Source organism: Callorhinchus milii, unplaced genomic scaffold (genome assembly GCF_018977255.1).
Source record: "Callorhinchus milii isolate IMCB2004 unplaced genomic scaffold, IMCB_Cmil_1.0 Scaffold3, whole genome shotgun sequence".
Lineage (NCBI taxonomy): Eukaryota > Metazoa > Chordata > Chondrichthyes > Chimaeriformes > Callorhinchidae > Callorhinchus > Callorhinchus milii.
In genome coordinates, this window is record NW_024704744.1 from 87,776,395 (window position 1) to 87,789,272 (window position 12,878).

Here is a 12,878-nt window from a genome sequence, read left to right on the forward strand (position 1 = left end):
ATGCTCCCGGTTGGGGATGTCATCCGCAGACATGGGTATACTTCTACGTGTATGCGGATGACACCCAACTCTATTTTTCCACCTCACTTTGCGACCCCCAGTCCCCTGATGTTCTGTCAGCCTGCCTGTCAGACATTAGGAGCTGGATGAGCGCAAATTTCCTTCAGCCAAATGTTGACAAGACCGAAGCCACACTCTTTGGCTCTCATCAACATCATAAATCGCACGGTTCTCACCACCTCCACCTACCCGACCTCCCCCTAAAACTCTCCGAACCCGTACGCAACCTTGGCATCAGGTTCGACCCCCAATTATCCTTCCTCCCCCACATCCGGTCCCTCACCAGCACTGCTTTCTTCCACCTCTGAAGGATCGCCCGTCTCCACCAATATCTCACCCCAAAAGCCACTGAAACCCTGGTCCATGCCTTTGTCACCAATCGGCTGGACTATTCAAATGCCCTCCTCGCCGGCCTCCCCTCCACTACGATCCACAAAATTCAGAATTCTGACACCTGCATTCTTACCTGCACCAAACTCCGCTCCCCGATTGCCCCAGTCCTTGCCAGACTGCACTGGCTGCCTATCCCAGAGAGGATCGACTTCAAGATCCTCACTCTTATTTTCAAATCCCTCCACTTCTCTCCACCACCGTACCTCTCTGACCTCCTCTCTCCTCACAACAGTGCCCGTTGCCTTCGCTCCACCGGGACTGGCCTCCTCGTCCCCTAAATCCTCCGCTCCACCCTTGGCAGCCGTGCCTTCAGCCATTACGCCCAGAGGCTCTGGAACTCCCTTCCTCACTCCCTTCGCCTCACCTCCTCTCTTCCTATTTTCAGGTCTTGGCTAAAGACCTTTGGTCACCCTCCTCCCCCTCCCCCTGGCTCAGCCCTGGGATCCGTTATTATGAAGCGCTCTGAGACGCCATCTGGCGTGGAGGGCGCTATATAAATCCAAGTTGTTGTGTTGTTGTTGCTGTTGTAAATGGCTTGCACTGTATTTCCAATAATACTCAATCATTACAGAATTTAAGATCACAGATTATTTAAAGCTTTTTCTGAAAACGTCCACGTAAAACATATTCTTTCTGAGAGAGCTGCATTACACAAAAACCACTACAGTCTGTAAATTGTTCTGAATAAAAGTATAGTTTGGCTCAGATAGTATTAACATTTCGCAAATCGAAAACAACTAATCCACTGGTTGTAACAAAACCAAAGGTGCACATTTATCTTGCTTTTAGCTCACATTATCATTCTTTAATATGCTGGATTGTGCGTAAATGTTAACACTATTATAACATCTAATGGCAATACGCTGTCTATTTAAATTAATCTCTATATACTATCCTAAACTTAGTTCAGATTAATTCTTTATGTATTTGCATTAGCTTTCATGGTTCTGATTTAAGAATAATCCTTCTCTATTCTTTAATAACTACTGTGGCAAACTGAAGACTGGTTGGCTTGATTAACAGTCTCAGTGAGTCACTGTACAGTGTCTCCAATCAGACCTGGTTTCTCATCAAAATATTTACACTGTTCATCTTTTCATTATTTCAGGGCAAAGATTTGCATGGCATTTCAGGACATTATTTTACATGTAGGGTGCTATTTATATAACTAATACTAATAATCCTTGCATTTGATTATCACATCTTTGTGACGTTGCAAAGCGCTTCACAGAATATACTGTGAAGTGAATTGACTGTATATTTTGTGGGTGAAACACAGCAACCAATTGTGCACAGCAGTGTCCCACAAACAGCTGTGGATTGAAGTGACCAATTTTTTTTTTTTTTTTGAAGGAATTATTAGCCCCCGGAAAAGCAATTCGTCAATCGACTAACAACCGGGTTCCTACTTACTGCTAGGTAAACAGAGGTGGAGTAAGGAAACTTGACCAACATTTTGCCCTGCCGGTTGTTTGCAAAAATTTGCCTGTTAGAAAAGACTTCCAAAATATTTAGGTAATGAGTTCTGTACGGAAATGTGCATTGTGTCAATGAAAAGAACGATACAAAATAAACCAAGGAAAACCCCGGCAACATAAAAGACGAAATTTATAAGTGACGTGTTCTTTACTGAGTAAACCAGTCATAATATTATTAGTACTGGATACCAGCTTTGATTCAACTTTGACTTCCCAAATCCAGCACTGGATTTCTAAAAATTGGGCATAGAAATCAGATTTTTTATGGGTGAAATTCCTTTCGCTCTTAAGTTCACCAAGATCACAGGACAGGTTTAGATAAATAAGGCACAGCAAATTTGATGTCATCTTTTCACATATACACATTCGCCCACAAATATACAGTCAATTCACTTTACAATATATTCTGTGAAGTGCTTTGAGATGCCTAGAAGATGTGAAAAGCACCATAACAAATGCAAGGATTATTATTATTATTATTACCAGCCTGATCATTCTTTCCATTACGGCATTAAAACAATTCTCAAATGAGCCCATTGTCCTGGCCTCAACTCTATCTGTTCTGGTAACCATTCTATCTATTGATTACCTTGTCTATAAATTCTTTCTAGTAAGTTTTCCGAGTTTACTTTATCCCTATGAGATGTATTCAAGTGGAAGCTAGACCTTCACATGAGGGAGAGGAGAATAGGAGTAAGCAAAGGGAGGAAATAAGGAATGGGTGAAGGCTCATGCACAGTAAAAACACCACCATGGACTGCTTGGGCTGAGTGGCCTAAAACATGCTGGTGTTTTTGCTGCAGATTCTTTGTAAATCTTGAGATGCTATCAGAGTGAAGGGTGCTATATAAATGCAAGTTGTTGTTCTTGTGTATCTTGTTTACCTTCCCATTATGCAAAACTTGTATTTCCAATGCTGGAATTAAAATTTTGGGTGAGCGAGCCTCCAGCCAATCTGCCGCCCCTCTATCCCGGAGTCCTTCCACTTTGCCCCTTCCCTCCACACCTTCAAAATCTACCTTAAGATTTATCTTTACAACTGTACTCTTGGACATCTTTCTCTCCCTCCAACAATCAACCCCCTCACCCCCCAACATAGGGTCTTAGTCAGCTGTGTGAAGCACTTTGGGACATCCTCCCAACATGAAGGTGCTAAATAAATGTGAATTGTTTTGATGGACATGCCATACCTTATCGAGCAGCTTTTCATAGTTCAATCAACCCTCCAACATTGAGTTAATGAATTTGATGATATCTACAGAATCTGTTGTGGCTGGTCAATGGAATCATTGAACTGGCTGGATAAGCACTTGAGGACTAAAAACATTTCAGAGGCACTAAATACAAATTTTGGACTAACCTGCGACAAAATTGGAAAGTGGGATAAAAAGCAAAAAAGGCAATTTCCCAAAATGGGTAGTAATGGCATAGACATAACGGGAGAAGCCCCCCGCTTCTGAGCAGAACATTTCCATATATCCAACATGCTCTTATATTTGGAAAATCAGAATATTGAGTGATTAAATATAATAATATACCATTGTTTTATTTTGCTTGTCTAATTTAAACTATAGTATATACACTTATTTTCATTAAATTTGGGAAACAACTTCAGACAGATCTTGGTGTTACCGGAGGCAGCAGCACTGCTTAACAGCACTGCTGCTACAATCAGAGGCCGTAACAGCTCGTAACATAATTACGTCATTACATGTTTGAATGGTTTAGATGTGTAAATTGAATATGCCTTTAACCATCTTTATGTCTTCTTAATGATAAAAAAACACATAATGGAAGAATATTTAAGTAGCTGAAACACACTAGAAGGAGTTAAATTGATTTGGAGCATTCCTTAGAAAAACATAAAGCGTGTTATTTGATTCTCAAGGCTACGTGCACCCATGTAGTTTAGAACTCAATAATTCAATGGGTGAGCTGATCAGTAACCCATCACAGCTGGAGTTGCAACAAGCGCACAGTGAAGAAACACAGGGACTAATAAAAAGAAATGATTCATGGCTCATTTATGTTCACTTCTGTTTTACATTAATAGAAACCCATAATTGGAGTCAGTTACCATTAAAAATCAGTGACTGTAAATAACACAAATGGCAAATAGATATCATCACATGACCAATTAATAGTGCACATGAAGTATTTTGCACTGCCTGGGGCTACAAATGAAAGTCATGTAAATCAAAATTCACTCCCAACCGATTCCTGGCTCTCTCCCATCCCCAATACATCTCTGGCTACAGTCCTAGCACAACCCATTCCTGGCCTTGCTCCCAACCATACCCAATCCAGGCTACATCCTGATCCTGGCTACTCTACACTCACTGTTTGATTGAATTTCAACTATCCTTCCAGCCTTCACTGCTCCTGGCAAGATTACTCCCAGCCCAGCCCAACCCAATATCAGCCAAACGCCCTACATGATCTGCTCCTGGATACACTCCTAGCCCAAACCAATCTTGGCTCTTTTCCCACCCCATCTTGCTTCTGGCTGCTCTGCACTCCCAATGTAACCCAATTCAGTCTGGCGATATAACCAACTCCATCCTGGCAACTCTACACTTCCAGATTGACATCATATCAGCTATCTTCTCAGCTCAACCTGCTCCTGGCGATGCTCCCAGTCTGACCTGACCCCCCCATATTGTGCTAACTCAATCCACCAGTGCCAGGCTCAAAAGGTTTGCAGTAAATCTAAATCCTGCAAATTTATCAAAAATCAGTTTGTTGTGACATCACTTTTTACAGTACCTTGAGGACATGAGAAGTTTTGGGAAGTTTTAAAAAGTTAATTCTCTTTACAACAGTTTCGCCCACAAAATACACAATCAATACTTTCCAAATATATTCTGTGAAGCGCTTTGAGACGTCTCAACAACATGATCAGGCGCTACATCAAATGCAAGTATTGTTATTATTATAATACAGTGTGTTAGTTTTTTCAATGGTCTTGTAATAACTTTCATCCAGTCACTTCTATGTAGCACAATCCAAAGCAGGGTGAGTGTTAATGATCCGAGTGCTGTTGCTCCACATCAGCCACACTATTTTGCACAGATTCTCAGGAATTCAGAAAATATATGAATTTGGGTAAGAGTTTTGGAAGTAATAGCTGTGGAACTGAATTAGGTATTAAGTAAAACTTAATATATGCCGACATTGTACTTTGTCTATCTTTCTCTCTCTCTCACCCTATCATGTGCTCCCTCCCCCCCACTCATATAGATAACCTGACCACCAGCTAGTCTCCCTGGAAGATAGACATGACTGCTTAGGTAGGACATTGCAACATCACGTTTTTTGTCACAGTGATCGTCTCTTCAGATTGGTTTCGACTGTCAGAAAAAATATGCAAGAAACCTAAAATCTGGGGGTTAGGCACCTGCTTGTTCTCTTAAAAATTCTGCAACCCCCTTACAGCCTTGCATCTCTGTTTAAAAATAACACTCAGACAAAACAATTGGATTGCAAGATTGATTTATGATAAATTTGCAAATTGTAACTGACTTTTCAATCGTTTACCCTTTGGAAAATCAGTCTCATTGTTTCTTCAGGCCAATGTTAAACATATCACTAGGAAATTTCAGAGATACTAAATTATAGGTCAGATGTTACACTACTGCGTATGTGGAATCATCTAGTGTATTCACATATTGTATACAGTGATAACCCAGACAAAATGTTCAACAGTTCAATTAATTTTGTAAATGTTTACATGAATGGCAAAAATGTTTCTTTGCTTTTACTAATTAGCAAAATAAATTGTGTTAAACTGCTTTTATACCATGTACAGTATCACTCGGCCCAAGAGGTAACTACCATTATATATTATAATAATAACTATTATTAGAGTTGCATTTGATACAGAATGTTTCACTTCAGAAGGACACCAAAGTGTTTCACAGTGTGTGATGCAAAGTGTAGTGACTTTTTTTAGGCAACAATAGGATATTTATGGAACTATTTTCCATGAACGTTTAATCAATAGCAGCAATTTCCCCATGATCCATGTGTCACAGAATATCCTAAACAACCAAAGCTACCTTTATAAAAGAGTAGAAGACATAACATATTTAGATGTTTCTGGCCTATCCTAATCATCAAAATTTATATCTTTATATGAAGCACGTAGTCAACTATAACACAATCACATTTAGTACCTCTGCTTTATTTAGGCGATTCAATTCAATAAACATTGTATTCATTAGGGCTCAATTTTGTAGCTTCCATATATGTATTCTCTCGGAGTAATAAACATTGGAGTGAAGTGCAGGAACTCCTGCATTGTTAAACTGAATTGATACTAAACTCGATGCAAATTGTAGGAGCTGACATTACAACGTTTTAAGGATTGAAGTGGTAAAAGCTGAATCCATCTGTTAAAAAGGCACTGCACCACAAGAGTTACAGTCAAGGCATAAAAATGACAAACTAATGACATTTTCTATTGTCAGCTAATAATTGTGTTAACTATGTACTGCAAGAAAAATGTTTGCAGCAGCATAAGTTTCATGTTAGTTGTGAATAATACATTGATTGCAAATAATTTTAGTTATTCCCTAAAACAAATCCTATGACTAATAATCTTTACATTTGATATAGTATCTTTCGGGCCAAGAGAACATCTCAAAGCAGCTCATAGGATTTACTATCCAGTGTAGTGACTAGAGTCCTATAGCTCAGTGGTTAGAGCAGTCGCTTTGCAAGCGAGAGACCTGAGTTCAATTCAAGACAGGGCAAAACTTTGGGAAAGTTTCCTTACTCCACATGCCCAATAATAATCCCTCCAAAAAAAAAAATTGGTCATTTTCAATCCACGACTGTTTGTGGGACATTGCTGTGCGCAATTGGCTGCCGCGTTTCGCCCCCAAATATACAGTCAATTCACTTTACAGTATATTCTGTGAAGTGCTTTGAGATGTCTAGAAGACGTGAAAAGCGCTATATCAAATGCAAGGATTATTATTATATTATATAATTATTTTATAGGTAAGTGTGGCAACCAATTTGAGCACAGCCATAAAGTGAATGAACAATTTTATTTGGGGGATTGTTGACCAGGACATCAGGAGAAACCCCTTCTCTTTTCGAATCGTGCCATGAAATCTTTAACTTGAACAAGCAGATGGGACCTCAGATTAACATCTCATCTGAAGCATGGCACTTCCAAAATACAACACATCCCTAGCACTCAGCCTAAACATTGTGAGTTCAAAGTCCTGATTTGAGGCTTAAACACACATCTTTCTGACTCAGAGGCAAGTGTGCTACCAATTGAGTCAGGCTAACATCAATCCATGCTTTTAGAAGAAATATCTATCCATAAAATATACACTGTAAAATATTGATGCAAAATTTCTGATTTGGCTAAAGGATTTTCTGTTAAGAGTCATGAAAGTTTACAATTAGATCCCTAGCTTTTAGATACTTATGTTTCCCTTCTACATCCACATTGCATCATAAAAGAATAAAAGGAAACTTAATATTTATTGATAGTTAACACCACTTTATTGGAAGTAGTTTGTGGATATCCTTGAAAGAATATAAAAGGCATTCCTTTAGAATACTTACACTGAGTAACTGTACTGAAAATGTATCAACATGAGCAATAAAATATGTTGTCTATGGGGTAAACTTATTTTTAACCAAGTGCATTATATATTTTTTATATTTTTTATGTAATAAGATTTCTATCACTAGTCATGTTAAATTATTTCCATCTGCTGCTATGATTAATGGAACACACTATAGCATGTTTAACATCAATAAGATATGTGAGTTACCGTAAAATTAAAATGTACTTCACAATGAAAAATGCATTTCACAATGGAAATTGATTTATATCTATCTATTCTCATAATTATGTATTGTTAAATAAAGCTCTTATCTTTTTAACTATCTCATTCGATTTTATACAAATATAATTTATCAAAAGACATTGCTGATATTACCAGAAAATTTCCATAATTGTGCTGTAACCTTGCCCTCAATGAAAATGGGGAGCAGCACTGCAGTACAATAAAACAGCATACCTGTGGTTTCCCTTTGCCTATGGGTGGCAGTGGCTGTATTGAATGAAAAGTGAACGGAGCACACAGTGCTGATTTGTCCACAAGGCCCTCAGGGGTGTCCTTTATCAGGTATTTCATCTCATTCAATGGTTTAACCTGTCGTAACCTCGCCTCCATTTTATCAGGCACTGCTCTATATGGAGAGTTGTAGATACCTGGAATCTGAAAAATAAAAGTTTTATTAATTCATCCAAATGAAATCATTGCATAAAAATGAAACTTGCATTCAGATATGTCTCTCTGTGTATTTGTTCACATGACTGCATTTATTACATTTAAATATAAGAATATGTAAAGTTTCATTTACAAATTGCACAGTTCACACCAACAATAACTAGAAAATTCAATACATTTATTTACTATTCATATCAATACTTTTGTTTTTCTCAATAAACTGCTGCATGTACTCCAGCAATAAAAAATGCTACTTTCTTTCTGGATTTAAAAAGTAACATTGTACAAATTCTGAATACCAAATGATGCTTCGCATCCAAATCATTCATTCCTGAGAAATGATAGTTGTCTGTCAAGATTTATACATCAGCATTTGTTAAAAGCTTATGTGTTAGTAACATTTATTTTGCCATTCTTCCATTCAAGTTTGTAACAAACTTCGGCAGCCCTTTGCCATCAAAGTAGCCTGGGAATCCATTTTCTTTGGCAATTTTCTAAACTGACAAAGACTTTAGGGAAATCTATGGTATCTGGGTTAAAAAAAAACACACACCTGAGTTCACACTGTACGTTCAAGCTAAAACTGAACTCAATAAAGCTGGTGAATTCTCAAGAGTGAGCCTGTTAATAGCTTCCCACTGACCTCTCTACATCAAGTTCTACTTCTGGCTAGTGCACTGATCATACAATAGGGCAAATGAGCTGTGAAAACACTGATATTTTTAAGTGTAAAATTCTGGGTTGTCATGAAAAATTACAAGGAAATGAGTTATGCAAGAGACACAGTTTTGCCTGTTTAAATCCCCCTTGATCATAAGAATTCATGCATGAACTAGAATATTAATTGCACCAGGTCAGGCATACCTGCAAACGTGCCTTTTGTTGGCCAGTCATCCATCGAATAACATTTAAATTCTGGACCCTTTTTGCAAAGCTATCAATCCATCAGTCAGCTACCTCCCCAATCTAGATGTTTTTTATATAGGCCTTTTATAATTAGGGCCACAGGGGATGGCAAGGAAAGGCACAAGAAGTTTAATGACCGTAAAGAAGAGCATGAAGGAGATCAGTGAATGAAGTATTTGCTGGAGATGGGATTGCTGAATCAACACTGACCACTGTACTTCATCATAATTATCAGGACATACAACTGCCACGGGATTTATAAAATTCCCACTCAGCAAATAATTGCCCTGCCGTTAAGAAGTAGTTGGACTGTTAACACATTGTCACAGTATTGCATTTAGTAAGATATTCAAGATTTAATTACTCTCAGAGAAAACTCAAACGGTAACATGACCGCTTGCCAACTACACAATTACACTTTTAAATGAATAGCTGTAAACAGTGTTGGGTATTCCTAAGAGGACTGAAAATTATACATTACCATGTAGCAACATCCTTTCATTCAAGTAAAAGCTTTGTAAAAAATTAACTAAACAAATATCATAATTAATGCTGAAAGCGAGAACAAATCAAATAAATAGAGAACTGTAGCCTAATAGTGAAGTACAGCTTTTAAATTTACAAACTGTGAAGACACCATAAAACAGAAATAAACATCATAATTTCTCATTTATATGTGCTACTTCTCTCATTAAACCCATTTTTTTTAGAAATATAATTTGGCAAGATACACATTTAATTATTGTTATTCTTTCTGCAACATATATTGGAAAAAATGAACTTTCTGTTTTTTGAATTTGGTCTCATAACCTCAGTAACAATAAACAGTGTCTTGTTGAATTTTTTTCATTTATATTGCCTTTACTTTAGTTAAGAAAATATTTTCTCTCAGATTAGGAAACTGGTAGAGTCAGTCTGACATTGCTGAAAGTTTCACAATCAGAACAGAAACTACTGCAGGGCAGTAGGATCCATAACATCATTTGCTTGGTATCTAGAGCTAAATCTTGACTGAATGATAACAAATTATTACTTGTACAGTTATTTTAAAGAGGGGCCAGTGTTTTATGTACGTAACTATTGAAAAGGCAACATTACTATTAAGATGCTCAATGAATAAAAAGTTATCAATTGTTATCAATTGTTCCCCCTCCAAAAAGGCAGAATTTTCAATGTTTCCTTTGTAATTCATAAATTCCTTCAGAACATAGCAAATAATTAGTAAAATAACATTTCCTGAAAGATCTTACAGATTGTACTTGCTTGGGTAGAGTGTACCCACAGTAATTCAAATCTGATTCAGAACTTGATGTATTATTTTCTATTATATTTTGTATTTTAACATTAGCGGTCTGCTTTGAAGTTATTTGCTTGCTGATGTTTTAATCTTGAAGGTTTATTTCTAGGTATGTTTAGGTATTGATGTTATTTTACACACTGCGATTTCGGTTTATTTTCCTGCCTTTATAACCGAACAGGAATACATACTTTTCTATGTGCAAAACGAGGGAAAAAGAATGAAGCAACTACCAAATAAACATTCAACCCTCTTCTTAGTTTCTTGAACTAACAATAGCTGTAACATTACTGGGTTTTCTCGTACAGCAGGTTATACAAAGGCTTAGAAGCCTGACATAGAGAGGCTGTATCATTCCTGTTCAAAATACAGCAGCTGTATGATAAGAAGATGCAGACACAATAGTTTCTATGATCGTTTCATCAACTCCTTTACATTTTTTCATCTCATTAGTGCTATATTTCTGTATTGCAGGACAGTAACTCAAATTGCCTCTGAAATCTATACACTGTCATTCTGAAGTAAAGGAGTAAATAACTATAAAAATAAAATGTGTAACAAATGTATTGCATTGCCAGCGAAATACAAAACCCTAATGTTGCTAGATACTGTATCTGGTAATTATCTGTCTACAAATGTAATGAAACTCCCAACTGATTACACTGTCAGTGTTCTCTGCCAAACCTATCCTTAAAAATAAAGAAATGCTGGGTACATGAAATAAAATAAACACTTTCATTACATTATGAGATATTAAAGTTATAGAATCATTTTTCTAACCTTGTTTCCAATGTCTTATATTGAAACCTACTGTATTAAATAAAGATTACTTTCAGTCATTTGAATTTCTGAATTTAATTGCAATTACCTTTCTCTGAAAATGATTTCATTTTTATTGCAGTAATTACTTACTGATAGAATTGCTTCAAAATTACTTTACATACCTACAAATTATTGGTTAGTTTATAATGAACATGAAAGTTGACTTGAAATTAACATGTAGATAACTGAAAGGCAATGTTACAGGATACCTTCAGTTGTGCTCTACTATTCCAATGCAGGATAAAAAGTACCTCTGTAACATTCTTTAAAAATATGTTAGTAACAACTTTGAAACAGAAAAAGTGCCAAATAAAAATAAACTGGATTTTATAGCTTGTCTACTATTTTGGGCTTTTTAAAGGGATGTTATATATTGTAGTAATTGGACTTTAACCACCAGTATTCAAAAATGGATTGATTAATTGAAGTGCATATCCACGAAATGCTCCTACTGGGCTATACACTACTGCTTACATATGGTGCTTTGTAGTCTGTGTAATTTAACAAACTGCTAACTGCGATACGTTTAGATGACCTAGAAGTACAGAAAAGGACTTATTTCTACCTTTAGGTAAATTCTTTGTTTAGACTTCTACTTTGTAATGCTCAATTTGCGACTATTTTCAGAAAGTTTTAGCATAGCAGTTATTTAAACAAATTACAAGTCAATCACATCTATGTTTACTCTTGATTATCTTTCAAGATGTTAGTTTGACAATAAATATTCATTGCTTTAATAGTATCAGTTAAGGTACAAAAAATAAGTTTTGGGTTATTTAACTGATACAGTAGAACTTAACTAGTCATATGCTACTCTTTATGCTTATTGAAAACCTGCTAACACAGGAATAATATGCTTAAGTTTGGTTTGGTTTTGCTTACAACAAAATTGAACTTCATAATTCTGTTAAGATTTTAGCAATAGTTTGAGAGGAATGTGTGCAACATGTTTAAATTATTTGCATTCAAGGTTACATGTTCTTTAGGCCATTAGCAATTAATTTGATAATAAATAAAGTGAATGCATCATTCTTCTCAGTACAATCACCTCTACAATGTACAAAAACATTTGCGGTTATGGTTTAATACAATTTTGTGTGAAAAAGCAGTTACTGCAGTCTATTTCCTATGCATTAAGGTATCCGACATCTATACCTGTAAGAACCTCAAGCTGAATAGACTGACATAATAAATTCATAGTTTGTTTAAACGTGAACTTGGAAAATTCAGTTAAAATAAGAAAATATGAAATGTTTTATACATTTTGAATACAAAAAGGTTCACATAACCCCAAAATCCTATTTAAGAGGTTTCAGTGAAAGTCATCAAATACAATATTAACAGCCATAATTATGAAGAGTTTTGACATTTCTACCCTGGACTTGTGCCATCTGTCACTGTCAATTATTTTTCATTCATATTAATTAGATAAACAGGATTTTACAAACTGAAAACAACTATTGTTTAATGAAAGATTAAAATGACAAAGGATTTGAACTTGTTTAATGAGTCTTGAACATTTGATTTTGAAAGCTCATTTATTTAATACTTGCATTTCATATAGCGCCTTATCACGTCTTCGAGACGTCTCAACGCACTTCACAGAATATACTGTAAAGTGAATTGACTGTTTATTTTGTGGGCGAAACGCGGCAGCCAATT

The 12,878-nt window shown here is 36.3% G+C and overlaps 1 protein-coding gene across 1 annotated transcript in view; it reads right to left on the reverse strand.

Annotated features, from left to right (window-relative positions):
* The window catches only part of spata17 (spermatogenesis associated 17), a 111,200-nt gene that overhangs the window by 70,050 nt on the left and 28,272 nt on the right, over window positions 1-12,878 (reverse strand). The window contains exon 7 of the mRNA XM_042333756.1: window positions 7,979-8,179. Within this exon, the coding sequence (XP_042189690.1) occupies window positions 7,979-8,179 (201 nt within the window). The remainder of the gene's footprint in view (window positions 1-7,978; window positions 8,180-12,878) is intronic.